The sequence below is a fragment of the Enoplosus armatus genome (genome assembly GCF_043641665.1).
Source record: "Enoplosus armatus isolate fEnoArm2 chromosome 16 unlocalized genomic scaffold, fEnoArm2.hap1 SUPER_16_unloc_1, whole genome shotgun sequence".
Taxonomy (NCBI): domain Eukaryota; kingdom Metazoa; phylum Chordata; class Actinopteri; order Centrarchiformes; family Enoplosidae; genus Enoplosus; species Enoplosus armatus.
This window is the reverse complement of record NW_027261190.1, coordinates 10,222-27,191: the sequence shown is the minus strand read 5'-3', so window position 1 is coordinate 27,191 and position 16,970 is coordinate 10,222. Positions and strand designations below refer to the sequence as shown.

General features: G+C 41.3%; 1 protein-coding gene across 1 annotated transcript; it reads right to left on the bottom strand.

Annotated features, from left to right (window-relative positions):
* Nucleotides 1–876: 876 nt before the first annotated feature.
* On the bottom strand, nucleotides 877–16,506 carry LOC139307127 (interleukin-17 receptor D-like). Its single transcript, XM_070931011.1, has 11 exons — nucleotides 16,266–16,506; nucleotides 9,839–9,997; nucleotides 9,199–9,317; nucleotides 6,686–6,809; nucleotides 6,368–6,406; nucleotides 5,487–5,632; nucleotides 5,296–5,370; nucleotides 4,737–4,803; nucleotides 4,163–4,309; nucleotides 3,801–3,973; nucleotides 877–2,344 (listed from the first exon to the last, which is right to left on the bottom strand). The coding sequence occupies exons 1-11, from the start codon at nucleotides 16,504–16,506 to the stop codon at nucleotides 1,799–1,801; spliced, it is 1,836 nt and encodes a 611-aa protein (XP_070787112.1). The 3' UTR covers nucleotides 877–1,798.
* Nucleotides 16,507–16,970: the final 464 nt, after the last annotated feature.

Here is a 16,970-nt window from a genome sequence, read left to right as displayed (position 1 = left end):
CCGTGAATACTTTCCGGATGCACTGTACATATGTATATATATATATATATATATATATATATATATATACACATACATACATATACATTGCTATTGTATATATTTTTTACTTTTATTTTTCATATTTGAAAATATTGTAAATGTGTATATTTTTATTTTCTATTTCTCATTTTTATATTTTTTACATACTTTCATTTCTAATTTATGCTGCTTTCTACTCTTGAATGGGAGCACCGGTACTGTACAATTTCCCCCTGGGGATCAATAAAGTATTTCTGATTCTGAATCTGATTCTGATATCCAATGTTATCCACATTCCTTTCAGTCCATTCTCTTTTCTGCTCCACAAGTGGCAAGTCCACATTGGGATGAAAATTACCCCACACAATATTTAGCCCATAATCTAACCCATTTAAACCATATTCGACTGCTACTGTATCAATATTCCAACCAAGTCCTTTACGTTGTTGTGAATATTCCCAACAACCACACAGCACATTTGTTGCAGGTTGTTCCTCATCAGATCCCTTTAACTTAACCCAATATGCTTTAAACAGTCTATGGCTCACAACGATGCCTCCTCCAACCGGGTTGCCAGACCTTGTTGCTCAAGTCACTAAACTGTAATTACAATTTGAATTGTTAATTATATATACACGCGAAAGGTTCATAATTAACAAACCAATCCTTCACTTAAAAACTAAAATGGCATCTAATCAACTGTATTCAGACATGGTTGATTACCAAAATTATTCTAGACAGATAGAGGTTTTTCTGCAGCCTGGCAACCTACAGCATCGACAATACCTCCCATTCAGTCATACACAAATGTCATGAATAAGCCATATATGACATATTTGATGAGCCAAAGAAAACTTGTTTTAATCTTATTTTATTAGATGATTAGATGCATAAAAGAAAATCTAAATTTCACAAAAATACAACACAAAATGCAAGACAACTCACATTTATCCACGTCACCTTACATCAGCATAACATTACAAATGATGGGACCTATTAATCCATTCTTGAATATATGAGATATGCACATGTATACATAAACTATAAGCATGACTGTAAACATACATGTATACAATGTTCAGTATGTACTTCAAGGCAAACATTCTCAAACGATAACTTCAATAACTCGCGTATGAGATTAATTGTTTATTTATGTACAATGCTTGTATTACAAGTTTTTCATTTCATAATAACTTCACATGACACTGCAAGAAAACAAACAGAAAATGTCTTTTGTAAGACTAAGATAGCTTTTTTGACCATTACACACATTACTGGACGTTCTTTTAACAAATCCTTCCTGTACACACACACACACACACACATATACCATGTTAACACATTTTAGAGGTCAAAGTGCACTGCTGCTGCCATTGCAGCACAACTGAGGCAGAGGTGATTAGTTGGTCAATTATTTAAGGGAACCGTTAAGTTTGTGGCCATCATCAGTGTCTATCTTCAGGTAGTCTGACTCACCGGATGTAGGCTGTTGGGATAAGACTGCCATTGGCCAACTATTTCAGTCTGCGTGTTACCGTTTTGCAAGGGCACAGTCACTGCATCCTGGGCTTAGCGCTGTCCAAGACGATTGTGATTGGTTTAAAGAAATACAAACAAGCCAGAGCGTTTTTTTCTCCTGTCCCAGAATGATAATGGGTTGAGCTAGACCTTTCTCCGAAGTGTGGAGATAGGTCTGGCTATGTAAGCCAACTATTCTCCTATACTGGGCTGAGGACCACCATTAAGTTAGGGCGTATTGGATTGCTTTTTTTAGTGTTTAGTTCCCTCCCTCCACAGAGTGATACCTTTTTGCCCTCATTGCCATCCCAGCCTCGTAGATTGCTAACTGCAGAGCTGCTCCGGCTGGTGACTTAGAAAAGCCCTCCTCTGAGATGTAGTTTATCTTCAGGTAACCCCCCGGCCTATGCAGAGCCACTCCATGGAGGTGGGAGAAGAGCAGCGGTAAGTCACTTGTCAGCGTGTAGTGAGATACCAGCCTCAGCTCAGTGGGAATGTCTGTTTCCTCAGAGTACTCAAAAATGGCCGCCATGTATTTGGACATGTCCTGGCCCCTGGCTTTGGCTCGTCCCACCTCCTCTCCGACAAGTCTGATGGCTACATCAGAGCTGAAGGCGTTGGACCCAAAGTCCAGCCCTCTGTCTGCCTCATCTTTGTTGTCACCCTCTGGCTCTGGCTTAGGTCTGCGATTGAAGCCCCAAGAACAGATCACCAAGATAAAGTCGCTCTCCCGGATCTGACGGCAGTGCCAGGCCATACTGCCCTCCTCAGCCACGCTCAGAGAGTCCCACAGGTCCAAGCACACCTGGGAAGAACAAAGGAGAACACTGTCACGACAAAGTGTTCTAATAACACATTTTACACACCCCTATTTCATATTAAAGAAAAGATTGAAACACAGAAATTGTCAATATAATAATTAGCTTTGTAAGATGACAGTTATCCTTTTTTGTATTTCCGTCCTAGCCTTGTGGACAGTGGACCCTTGGGGGCTTACTGGGGTGGGGGGTGGGGTTTCCCATCCAGTCTACATGTGTTTTGTGGACTTGGAGAAGGCTTATGACCGTGTCCCCGGGGGGTCCTGTGAGGGGTACTGTGGGAGTATGGGGTCATCGGGGCCGTTGCTACAAGCCACCTGGTCCTTATATGTATATGTGTATATATATATATATATATATATACTGTATATATATATATATATAGTGCAAGCTGTATCTGTATATTCTGCACAAAAGTCAAATACGTTTTCGATGGGTGTCCCTTGTCACAGATTCTGTTTGTGATATTCATGGACAGGATCTCAAGGCACAGCCGGGAGAGGAGAGTGTTTGGTTTGGGGACTTCAGAATTGCTTCTCTGCTCTCTGCAGATGATGTGGCTCTGTTGGCTTCATCAGATTGTGACCCACAGCATGCACTGGGGCGGTTTGCAGCCGAGTGCAAAGTGGTCGTGATGAGAGTCAGCATCTCCAAGTCCGAGGACATGGTTCTCTCCTGGAAAAAGGTGGATTGCTCCCTGCCTGAGCAATCTGAGTTACTGCCTCAAGCAGGGAGTTCAAGTATCTCGGGGTCTTGTTCACAAGTGAGAGTAAAATAGAGCGTGAGATCGACCAGCGGATTGATGCGGTGTCAGCACTAATGCAGGTGTTGTATTGAACTGTTGTGGTGAAGAGGGAGCTAAGCCGGAAGGCAAAGCTTTTGATTTACCACTCGATCTACCTTCCAACCCCTAGCTATGGTCATGAGCTTTGGGTAAGGACCGAAAGAATGAGATTGGGTATACAAGCGACCGAAATGAGTTTCCTCATCAAGGTGGCTGGGGTCAGCCTTAGAGATAGGGGGAGGACCTCAAAAGGGATCCGAAGGGAGCTCGGAGTAGAGCCGCTGCTCCTTTGCATCGAAAGGAGCCAGTTGAGGTGGTTCGGGCATCTGATCAGGATGAATCCTGAGCGCCTTCCTTTGGAGGATTTCTGGACATGTCCAACTGGTAGGAGACCCCGGGTTAGACCCAGAACACGTTGGAGGGATTACATATCTCATCTGGCCTGGGAACGCCTCGAGATCTCCCTAGAAAACATTGCTAGGGAGAGGGATGTCTGGACCACCTTGGTTAGCCTGCTGCCACCGCGTGCCCGGCCCCGGATAAGCAGTAGAAAATGAATGGATGGATGTATTCATAATTTGTTTCTGCCTGTCCGATTCCACTGAATCAGCACACCTGTAGGAAAAGGCATTAGAGCCACGACATGTCATGTCCACTACCTGAGTGGCCATGTGTTGTTGTATGAAGGCCCCTAACTGCATGACAGCTTTGACATGAGCGGGCCCATCATAACTGCTGTAGCAAATCAGAAGACGAGGAGGGGTCAGCCTGTTTCTGGGCAATGCCATCACTTCCTCCTGAGTCCCGCTTTCTTGATGCTGCTTGATAACATCTGAATGGATGAAAATAAGAAATCTGGTTGTATTTCACATCATGCCAGTAATGGAAAAGACAGAACAGAGGTACAAGAAAGGTTCTCTGTCAAATGGTGTAAAATGGATTATTATCATGACTTATTTTGATTAGCTTTCATGAAATGCAAGCAGTGATTTTACATGAAGTATTTGGTTTGTCTTCGCACCTGGTTTTATGTCAAGTTTCTTCATCTGCAGCTTGGGCCTCCTCCTGGTGAGAGCAGCCAGTAAGACTACAAGTATGGCTACCACAGCCAGGCCCAGTGGAAGCATCAAAGCCCAGGAGAGAGTGACAGAGAGTTGCAAGGCACCTTCTGAGGAGTGGGGAGTTGTGATTACATGATAATTCAGTGACAGACCTTAAAGAAGTAGTTTGACATTTTGGAAAATGCGTTACTAATTACTGCCGAGAGTTAAAATGAGATGATTGATACCACTGTCATGCCTGTGTGCTAATTATGGAGCTAGAGCTGGGAGTAGATTATTTTAGTTTAGCATAAAGACTGGAAGCATAATAAGAATATTTCCCCAAATTCCAAAGTATTACTTAAAGGGATGAAAGACTGATGGGATTGATCACACATGTATTAAATATACACAGACTGTATTCATGGTCCAACAGACACTTAAATATTATATCACTTATATCTCCACAACAAAATGAAAAGAGAGGTTTGCATAGCACCTACTATGATGCATAGTGATTGTGTGGATCAGCAGCAATAAAACAACCTCCCCCACCTTTTTGAATGTGCATGACTTGAACACTGAATGTTTTCCTCACTGCATCCACTTCGTTAGCTGCAATCTGTGAAACAAGAAATGTTGAGCATGACAGTTCATTCTTGACCTTGTAGATTGACAAAATAAACTTCTTTTGGGGGCCACTTGGGGGCAGCGCAACAAGCTGTAAACAAAACACTGACACATCACCTTATAAAGTTGATATATCGACTGTGTTGGCTAACAGCCTATTTATCCAGAAGACATGGAGCAACATTAGCATTAATTTGGGGTTGTGATGATGAATGCAAGTCCAATATTCACTCTCCTTTTATCTCTGTTTTGCTCTCCACCAGCTCTTGAGGGGAAATATCTGGCTAAATGCTAAATGCCGATGGTTGAAAATTAATGCATAAAATATATAGATAGTCCATATAATACATATTTTTTGAGACTGGTATTTCAATATAATTTATTAAACACAAAGCCCCTGAGATTAGGTTGAAAACAGTTGTAGTTTTATATATTATGCAATCAGTGTTAAGGATAGAATAGTTATAATCCACTTTTATTTTACCTCACAAGTGTAATTGGTTCCTTCTTGAAGGCCATTCAGCTGATAGCTGTGATGAGTTTTGTTGTTGGTGGAATTCTAAGGAAATTAAATACAAGTATTCAGTTCACTTAATTATCAAATAGTTCCGTAATACACATAATAGAAGCAAGGCATTGGCAAAATATAAAGCTGCAGAAGTTGAAACAACTCACAGGTGTTATGTCTGTGTATTTCATTATGCCGTTTGCGTAACACAGTGAGAAGTAGCTTCTGATGCCCAGGTTCGGGGGAGCCAGGTTAAAGGTCACTATGATGGCAGTCCCTTCATGTTGGACCTCAATATATTTGGGATACCAGTCTACAACCAGACCATAAAATATTGACATGATGTCAAGCTGATCATAAGAAGAAACGGTAACGCTTCATTTTACAGGTCCGCAAATTTCATGATAAGTAGGTGATAATTACATGCATACATACATTTCAAGGAAAGTAATACGAAGTTAACTGATATCTAGATAGTTCCTACTAGCTAAACCCTGTTCCGTTGCCATCTCATCTGTCTCCGGTTCTGGTGCCCATTCCGGCGCCACTCCCCCACTGGGTCCCCCCACCCCGGACTTGAAAACCTTCTCCTCCTGCAGGGCCAAAGCTCCTGTGCTAGCTTCCAGACCCTTGTCGGTAGCACAGGGAAGACTTTGTTTTCCTCCTGGGCAGATCGACTTCAGGGCTAACCCCCTTCACTTTTACCCAACAGCTGGGAAGCAAAACGCAGGAATTTCTTGGTTATTGAAGAGCTGCAGCATTTATTCATGGATTGATAGATTTTCAGCAAGTTTAACTTTTGTGAAAAATTGAACCGCAACTGCTTATTAGGAAAGAGCACAATATAATTCTTAAATAATTTTGCAGTAATTTTGGACACATTTAGGGGTAATTTGGGGATAATTTCAAAGAAATTTCAAATACGTAACTTGCTAATTATCACCTACTTTCCATGAAATTTGTGGACCTGTAAATTGAAGCATTACCGAAGAAGGAAAACATTTATTGTTATACCAGACTTTATTTGGGAACTATGAGAAATTCTCACCTTTTTTGCACTGCTCAAGACCGTTCTTCTCTGCACATGCTGCAAAACCAGCGCATATTACTATAAATTCACCATTGTTTTGACAATAGTCTTACTGAAAGATATATGATGAAAAGGGCAAAGTTTAGAGAGCAGAGAGCTTTCTGGGGACAGAGCAGGAGATGTCATTATATGTACAGTAAATAAGCCAAGAGAAGGAGGGATTTAGATTTTGAAGGTTACCCTGAAGCAACCACAAAGTTCACTGAAACTGTGTGTGTGTGTGTGTGTGTGTGCTTTATGAGATAATATCTAGTCTAGAGCTTAAAGTAGTCTTACAGCGTGTGGAAAAGATCTTGCTGTGGTAGAACCTCTCCCACTCCTCAGGCACTGGCAGAGCCATGACGGTAACAGCATACTGGGACCCAAGGGAGAGGCCGGGGAAAGGGTCTGACTTGTACACCTGCAGAATTCAGTGGCAATTATGACTTCAAACACACTGCACACTTATCTGATAAGCTGAGATAAGAGTTTTTGACATATTCTTTATTAGTGGTTAAATAGAACGGCTTTCTCATACAAAGTCTCATATATATTGCTGTTATATATTATATATATTCATCCATCTATTTGCTATACCCACTTATCCTTGAGAGTCACAGGGGGGCTACAGCCAATCCCAGCTGACATATGTTTATCAACACTTTCCCCAAAGAATTGTTGAGTCGAGTTGCCATTTTATGTGATGTGACGTTGTGTGTTTTTGATTGAATTTGAACTTTTTACTTACTTTTTTGTAGGATGATTTGATTTGAGCATATGCAGATTTGGATATGAGACTTGGACTTGGTTATGGTCAGATTTGCCTCCCAGAGTACCAGAATACTAGTACAGAGTGGTCATTGCAGCCTGTAGCTCTGGTACTAACTTGTGGTTCTTTCATGAAACATTTACCATTAAATAGATATCACGTTTTTTAAAACATGATCCCTGTCTTTCATAGGCAACAATATGGTGTTTATGCATTGCAGTTCTTAAAAGTCACTTGTTGGTTTAACACTTGCTACACTTTAACAATTTCACACTTTTCTTTATTGTATGATGACGCCTCAAGGACATGTATGGATGTGTTAATGACCTTTGGTATGGTCCAGAATACTTAAATAATCTGTTGATTTCATGAGTCTGTTCTTAAAGCTGTGTTATTATTGGTTCTGTTAGTTAAATTATAAAGCTTGTATGTAAGGTGAAGCATGCTTTAGTGAAGTAATGCTAGATTAAAGCTGCATTTCATGTGTGATTTGTGCTATTTTCCAATGCTTTATGCGAATACATATTTCATATACATATTCTATAGGTGAGTTCAAATGCTCACCTATAGGACTCCATTAGAGATTGTCATTAAGTTGAGTTAAAAGGGTTAAAAAGTGGTATTTGAGTATAAATGATAGTAATGCTAATTCATTTTCAATCTAAAGCATATAATCCAAGGAAAATTGTAAAGCTATTGTGACATATTCCATCAGGATGTTAAAGTAAATGGACTCAAATGGTCTCACATATATAGTGCTTTTCAACCTTCATGGTTCCCACAGTTTTGGAGCTACAGCACTGTGTGTCATCTATAAAGGTTTTGTGAAGAGTTAGACCATCATTCAGCCAGGGATGCTATAGGACATAGTTTTTACATGTAAAACAATTAACACAATATACGTTATATTAACGTACATCACCCCTGTCCCCACTGCGTTACATTAACGCACCCACCCCCTACTGGACACTTTATCTGGACACTTTACTTTATTCTGGTCACTGCACTGTTGTTATTTATCTTATCTTATTTTTTATTTTTATTTTTATTCTTATTCTTATTTTAGCTTTTATATTCTACTTATTTGTTATCAAAACAATAGCACCTTCAGACCACAGCAAATTCCTTGTAATGTATGTTACTTGGCAATAAACAGTTTCTGATTCTGATTCTGATTCTGATTACAGAAACCGAAATGAAGCAGGTGGATAGCAACTTGTTGCCTAGTAATGGGCAAATTGCACTAATCTGTTTCTAATATGTCAGACATAAAATGCATCGTCGTGGGACATAGTGACGCAAATATCTCTTCTTTGAAACTGGCAGATTACATATAAAATTAGACAGATGAGTTGTGTACACAGGGTTGAGCAAAAATGATTTGTTTCAAAAACAAAATCAGCCCCATACAACCTATAGTTATCAAAATAAGGGTTATTAGAAACCTCACCGTTTTCATCGTTTACCAAGTCAAACACAGTAATGTGTGTTCCTTTCATTGGATTAAGTGTTAATGTGGTTTAAATGTATGCATGTGGAGTTCCCACCGTTGTGAGCATGTCCAATGGTGTATGGTGTCATAGTCCTTCAGGACATTCTCATAACAAAAGGCTAAATAACAGACTTCCTGTGACGTTGCCTCTCGTGTGATAATTACAGCTTTTGAATGATCTTGATGAGCTTGATAAAATCATAAGGGCATATTTTCAGTTTTTCTGAAGGATGATGTCACTGTTATCCCACCCAAAATATAACATAATTTCATAAACACCAGGTCATAATGTGAGAGTATGTCCAGAAGCTAAAAGATACTGGCTGCTGGTGTGTCTTCCCAGGGGAAAGTCTTTGGTCTTTGGGGTGGGAAAGATTTAAGATCCACTCCCTGATGAAATAATCTGTAATCAAAATGTAAATGTATTTATATTCAAAGTATTGCTTAGTTGTTTGTTGTTGAGAACTGCTTTTAACAAGAATTTGCGTTAAAAGTGGCATTCTAGGCAGAAAAAGAAGCACAGACCAAAGCGAGCGGGGCCCTTCCTACCCTTTGAGCATGTGAAGCCGGGATGGAGAGGTTACGGTGGAAGAGAAAGAGCTGACAGGCAACACCAGACCCTCCCAAAGCCTGGAGGGACACCTGAAAGCCTCGCAGGAAGGCGATGCCTGCAGCAAACACAAAAGGACAGCGTGAAGTCAGTGTCACGGACTCGGCAAGCCATCATCTAAGTTGCATACAAACTCCAAAGTCAAATGCATGTGTGTGCTGCTTGTGTTACACCAGTTCAGTGCATGCTCAATTAAACTTTTAACAAGAAAGTCTGTTATACTGTCACCTGTCAAAGCCTGGAATAATTCAACGAGCTGTCTCTCATACCTGTACTTAGAAGCATTCTCATAATGCAAGGCATAATTTTCGCCTTTCAAAAATAATTCACTGTATGTCACCTGAAGTAAATCTTCTTTATGTCAAACCCTGATATGACAAATTATTTGGGGGACGTAACTCCTGCCTGACATGGTATTTTAATTTCAAAACTGGCTACAGTCTTAAAAACTGACCAAACAACTGTATGACTTTCGCCCCAATTTAAAGACATGCTATGTATCCTTATCACAACCGCATACAGAAATTGGCTTTAGAATATAGGATGAGAGTATTTCGTTGTCAATCTGTATCAACATACCATAGTAACTGGGCTTCCAGGAGACAACCATTGTGTCATATTTGGGGTTTGGCTCATGTACAAACTCAATCTTCACATCATTTGGTGCTTGGACATAGTGCTGACAGATTTTAGGGTCTCCTTCTCCTAGCAACTCAAAACATGGCCATGGAATACAACCTGAGGAGAAATAACAATGACACATAGAATATCAAAGTGTTTTGCTGCAAAAGACATTCTCAGTACATGATGATTTCTTGACAGTGCACAAGTCAGCAATCAATACATTTCTGGATATCTAATATGAAAGGAAACAGGATGTTTTAGCAAGACCGGGCTACAGTCATGCTAACGGCTATGAGGTTGTACTTGTTAGCATGCATGGATAAGCGTAAATACAGTAAGATTGTTATTCACGTCGGCGGTAATGACTCCCGGTTACGCCAATCGGAGGTCACTAAAATTAACGTGGAGTCGGTGTGTTCGTTTGCAAAAACTATGTCGGACTCCGTAGTTTTCTCTGGGCCCCTTCCCAATTTGACCAGTGATGACATGTTTAGCCGCATGTCATCATTCAACCGCTGGCTGTCGAGGTGGTGTCCAGCAAACGATGTGGGCTTCGTAGATAATTGGCGGACTTTCTGGAGGAGACCTGGTCTGATGAGGAGAGACGGCATTCATCCCACTTTGGATGGAGCGGCTCTCATATCTAGAAATCTGACCGACTTTATTAGTGAACCAAAACCGTGACAACCCAGAGTCCAGACCAGGATGCAGAGTCGCAGTCCTACACGCTTCTCTGCGCTTCCATTAGAGCAGTTACCCACCCAAAACCCCATAATGACTGTGTCTCCCCCCCGACCACTTAAATTAATTCAATCAAAATTAAACAGGAGAGCAGTCATTAATAAAAACCTAATAAAAATTAAGACCACCACTGCTATAGGACAAAACAATAGGAAAATTAAGTGTGGACTGTTAAATATCAGATCTCTGTCATCTAAAGCTGTATTAGTAAACAAGCTAATATCAGATAATCATTTTGATCTACTGTGCTATTATTACAGCTATTATTACAGCTGTAACTACTATCATCAGTCATATTTCCATTATTATTATAATTATAGCTGCTATTTCTACTGCTAGTCCGTCTGTCGGTCTGTCTATCTGTGTCTTTATGTCTATCTCTCTCTCTGTCTCTTTCTGTCTGTCTGTCTGTCTCTCCCCCTCTCTCTTTCTCCCTCCCTCTCTATGTCTCTCTCTCTCTCCCTCTCTCTCTCTTTCTCAAACCCAACCGGTCAAAGCAGATGACCGCCCACCTAGAGTCTGGTTCTGCTTGAGGTTTCTGCCTCTTAAAAGGAAGTTTTTCCTTGCCATTGTCGCCAAAGTGCTTGCTCATGGTGGGAACTGTTGGGTCTCTGTAATAACATTATATTATTATTATTATCAAAGTGTTTTTATTGAATTTTCTGTTCAAACAACAAACATCCCATTCAAAAAAAAAAAATAAATAAAATAAAAAAAATAAAATAAAATAAAATAAAAAAATAAATTAAAAAAAAGACAGCAGGACTCAAAACATACATCTCAAATACAGGTCTAAACCACAGACAAAACAGTAACAAGACATACCATACTAATATCAGACATCAGACATACCCATCACCCATGTGGGAAGGGAAGGGAAGGAGGGGGGGGGGGTCAAAAGCTGCCATCTATGTTGGGGCTAATTAGAACTCATGTTCAAAGTAGGAAATAAAAGGCTGCCAGACCGTAGAGTACTTCTTAGTGTTGCCCTGCAAGGTGAATCTAATATGTTCTAATTTAAGGTGTGCCATCACCTCTTCTACCCATCGTTTATGGGATGGCGGTGTCGCCTTTATCCAGTTAAGTAGGATCAATCTCCTAGCCAGCAATGAAGAGAATGCTATTGTTTTCCTTTGAGAGATTGTTAGTGGCGCTTCCCTTGGTGTCACACCAAAGATGGCTGTCAGAGGGCCGGGCTCTATATCTTTGTTATAGATTGACGAGAAAGTTCTAAAAATTCTGGCCCAGAACTCTTTCAGCTTGGGACAGGACCAGAACATATGACCTATATTGGCTGGCACCTGTTTACATCTAGGGCAAGTCGGATCAGCCCCCTGATACATTCTTGCCAGTTTGTCCCTTGAGAAATGAAGTCTGTGTAAGACCTTAAACTGTATCAATCCATGTCTAACACATACAGAAGAAGAGTGTATTAGTTCCACTGCCCGTCTCCAGTCAACATCTGATATGTCCAATTCTAACTCTTCCTCCCACTTCCTTTGTAAGATATCAAGGGATGGGGAAGCCACCTTCTGGATGCTCACATAGAGCGTGGAAACCGTCCCTTTAAGAGTTGGATTCATGTCTAGCAGCCCATCTATCCATCCACTCCGCGGCAACTCAAGGGATGAGGCGAATGTCTTTTTCACAAAATCTCGAACCTGAAAATATCTTAAGTAATTCGTCTTTGAGGGGATTCCATATTCCTTCTCCAACTGAGCAGCAGACATGAAAACACCACCTTTAAAAAGATTTTTGACGCATTCCACCCCAGCTCTATACCATTCCCTAAATGCTGTTCCCCCAAGGGCCGGGGAGAATAAGTGATTGCCATAGACGGGAGCAGACAGGAGGGCGTTTCTATTTTTAAAATGTGTTCTGAATTGGACCCAGATTTTGATAGAGTCACATACAACAGGGTTGTTTGTGTAAAGGTGTTTGCTTAAGGGCAGAGGAGCGCAGACCAGGGAGCATAGGGACACCGGGCTAGATGCATATCTTTCCATATGTACCCACACTGGAGTTTCATCGTCATCCAACTTTGAGACCCAAAACAACACCTTATGTATATTAGCAGCCCAATAATAGTGCATATAATTTGGTAGGGCCAGGCCTCCCTCTTCCCTCTGTCTCTCAAGGAACTCCCTTCTTATCCGGGGGACTTTTTTTTCCCAGATAAAGGTGGATGTACATTTATTCAGTTCTTTAAAAAATGACTTCGGTATGAAAATTGGTACCGTCTGGAATAAATAGAGGAACCGTGGCATTATGTTCATTTTAACAGAATTTATCTTCCCTGCTAATGATAGGGGGAGGGATGACCACCTTTCCATATCTAATTTTGCCGTATCCAATGTTACTTTAAAATTATGATTAAATAAATCTTTATACCTCCTTGTTACATTGATACCTAAATAGGTAAACTTATCCTTATTTGTTGTAAAGGGATAGGCCTGGAATGAAAGTTTCCTCGCCTGTTTATTAATTGGGAAAAGGACACTTTTTCCCAGGTTAATTTTATAACCCGACACCCTCCCATAGTCTTCGATAATACCAAGAGCTACCGGGATGTTCGTGACAGGATTCGACAGGAAGAGGAGGAGGTCATCAGCGTATAAAGACAACTTATGAATTTGCGTGCCCCTGTGTATTCCCCCGAGCTCAGCAGCATGCCTCAGCATTATTGCGAGGGGCTCAATTGCCACATCAAAGAGCATGGGCGACAAGGGGCAACCCTGCCTTGTCCCCCGAAACAGAGGAAAAGGTTCAGATATTATATTGTTTGTTCTTACCATAGCCTGGGGGTTCGCATAAATTATCTCAATCCACGAGCGAAATTTAGGACCGAATCCGAATCTCTCGAGGGCCGTGAACAGATAGAAATACTCTATTCTATCAAAGGCTTTGTGGGCATCCAGGGAGATCACAATCTCAGGCTCAATGTTATCTTCAGCAGTGTATATCACATTAAACAAGCGACGGAGATTACTGGAAAGTTGTCTACCAGCAACAAACCCTGTCTGGTCAGGATGAATTATTTTACTTATAACAAGCTCAATCCTAGCCGCCAATATTTTGGCCAATATCTTATAATCACAGCCAAGTAGACTCACTGGGCGGTATGATTCACATTTAAGTGGGTCTTTATTTTTCTTAAGGAGTACAGAGATCAAAGCCTGTGACATTGTTTGAGGCAAAGCTTTTTTATCAAGGACCTCCCTATATACTCCACAAAGCAGGGGTATCAGTTTAGAAGCGAATGTTTTATAAAACTCACTTGGGAACCCATCAGGGCCCGGCGCTTTGCCTGTCTTCATATTCCGAATCGCATTCTCTATCTCCCTAGCCGTCATGGGTCCCTCTAATCTATCCCTATCTGCGTCATCTAGGGATGGTATTTCCAGATTTTCAAAAAAAATTTTCACTCGTTCCTTGTCATCTGTTTCTGAAGTATACAGATCCTTATAAAAAGATTTAAATTGGTCGTTAATACCCTTCTGATCTATAATTTTGTTTCCCAGGTTATCTCCTATCTGTACTATCCTGCCAGCAGCTGCTGATTGCTTCAACTGGTAGCTCAGGAGCTTACCCGCACGCTCACCATGCTCATAGAGATCCTGTCTTGACCTAAGATATAGATCCTCCTCACATTGACTTATCAAGACATCATATTCAGTTTGGAGCAAAATCCGCTTTCTATGTAGCTCCTCAGAGGGAGTCATAGAATTTGCCAGGTCAACTTCTTTTATTGCTTTTATTAATTCCGTGGTACGTTTCATCTTTCTCTTCCTTTCACCAGCACTGTATGAAATTATTTGTCCTCGTAAATAAGCTTTTAAGGATTCCCACAGAGTGCCATTACTTATATCAGGGGTATCATTAAGTTCTAAGAAAAAGACTATTTGCGAGTTTATGAATTTTGTAAAATCATCATCTGCCAATAGCCTGCTATTAAGGCGCCACATTCTCTGAGGTGGCGTATTCTCAGGAAAGTGAAGTTTCAACATGACCGGGCTGTGATCAGATATTACTATACCAGTGTATTCTACATCTGTTACTATAGAAGTCAGTTTATTATCTAATAAGAAATAGTCAATTCTAGTATATGTTTGATGTGGTGGGGAGTAAAAGGAGTACTGTCTGGAGGTTGGGTTTATGAATCTCCATGGATCAAACACACCATATGCTTTACAAAAAGAGTTAATGCATTGTGCTGATTTACTTAATACATTGGATGTTGGGCTAGAGCGGTCCAAGGTTGAGTCTAGGACACAGTTTAGGTCTCCCCCTAGAATCAGATTATGAGCGTCCAAATTAGGCAGTAATGAGAATAAGTCCTTAAAAAATTGAACATTATCCCAATTGGGTGCGTATATGTTTGCCAACACCACTGGCATATTGAATAATTTTCCAACCACAATAACATATCGACCATGTTTATCTTTTATAGTAGTTGTTTCTACGAATTGTACATTCCTGTGTATAAGGATGGCCACTCCTCGACTCTTACTATTGAAATTTGAGTGATAAATCTGATTGAATCCCCCCCTACAAAGCTTGAGGTGGTCCTTGTTCAACAAATGCGTCTCCTGTAAGTAAACTATCTCCGCTCCCTGGTCTCTCAAATGCGAAAATATCTTACTCCGTTTAGCCGGCTTATTGATCGCCCTTACGTTCCAGCTCATCAATTTTGTGTCCATTCTGCTCGCATCCATGTTTGGTGCCATGTCAGGAGTCCGCAGCCCGGAATCACCATTGCACCCCTATGATACCCACTTTCCGGATCACACCTTGAAGATTTGGCAGCAAAAACAAAAAGGTTAAAAGGAGAGGGTCTGGGGAGGGAGGGGGGGGTGTCACACACACAGACACAGCTAACACATAACACATTACATATATGAACGCTAACACAGTGCTCTTTAACGAGCTCTCTCGTGGCCAACCGGTCCATCATCCTCCTACACACCAAGCCTACCGTGTGCGGCTCCGTGTATATCACCCCCTAACCTTAAAAGTATAACATCACCCCTTTGACTTAATCACCTCATGGGAAAAACAAACAGAGGGAGCTCTCAAGAGCAAGATCCTAAATAATGTAAAATATTAAAAATAGAAATAAAAGGCAATACCATAGGCAGTAGGCAACAATAGCCAAGGGGGAAAAATCAATTCTTAAACCTTGAATAAGACAAAACAATAATATGACAGGGCAACCGTAGCTCCTAGGATGGGATGAGAATTATATATCTATATACAAAGAAAAAAAAAAAATATATATACATACACCCAGCAATATATGTGAGTGCATGTGCATATCCCCACTTAAATACACACTGAAACAAATATTTCTTTGTCAATATTGTCAAATCTAGTCAACAAAATCCTGCTTGCAGTAGTCATCCCATTTCAACAGTGTAAGCATGTGTACATTTCTACTTAGCCAAGCTGAAACCAGTCTATATGCTTCACCCAGGGTTCAGTTTCTTCTTGATGTAATCCACGGCGTCTTTTGGGCTCTCGAAGATTTTCGTTTGCCCTCCTTCTGGCGTAATCACCAGGGTTGCCGGGTAACGCAGCCCATATCTGATCCCCGTGCAGGCCCGCAGGAGGCTTCTTGCTTCTTTGAAGGCTGCTCTCTTACTGTTTACCTCCTGGGTGTAGTCCGGGAAGATGTGAATCTGTCCGCTCCGACCCTCCGGTGTTCTCTCCATTTCTCTCGCCTTCTTCATTATCTCCTCTTTCTCTGTAAAGTAGTGACATCTCACGACGAACGCTCTCGGCGGAACTCCGTTCCCGTCTCGTCTCGCGCCGAGTGTCCGGTGTGCTCGATCAAGCGTCGGTGTTACTGCTAGTCCCAACTTGTCTTTCAGCAAGCCCGCCATAAAGTCTGACGGCTTTTTGCCCGTCTCGGCCCCTTCTCTTACCCCCACGACACGTATGTTGTTGCGTCGTGATCGTGCCTCGAGGTCTTCACTCCGTCCCCTCAGCTTCAGTACCTCCTTCTCCATTTCTTTCAGTTTTGTCTCAATGTTGGTTATGCTGTCAGACTGACCATTCAATATTTCATCCACCTCTTTTTTCCGTTCGTCCATCCTATTAGCCAAACTGCTAGTATGATCGCTAATCAGCCTCACCTCCCCACGTAGCAACTCAAACTGAGCTTTAGCATTCTCTTCCACGCTCCTAGCCCATTTTTCCATCTCGGCCTTCGTCTCTTTCCTTCCTTTCTCTACTTCTTCTTTGCACCTCACGATCTCGGTCTTTGTCTCCTCCCTGTATTTCGTATTCTCAACGTTGCCGTTTTTAATCTCGGACATCATATCCTTAGCCCACTGAGGCATGTCGT

Excerpts from the sequence above, each read along its gene's own strand:
- LOC139307127 (XM_070931011.1), bottom strand. The coding sequence starts at position 16,506 with ATGGCGGGCTTGCTGAAAGACAAGTTGGGACTAGCAGTAACACCGACG. Across the intron at positions 5,371-5,486 it reads AATACACAGACATAACACCT|AATTCCACCAACAACAAAAC; the intron begins GTGAGTTGTTTC and ends TAATTTCCTTAG. Across the intron at positions 4,310-4,736 it reads AGTCATGCACATTCAAAAAG|AAGGTGCCTTGCAACTCTCT; the intron begins GTGGGGGAGGTT and ends CCCACTCCTCAG.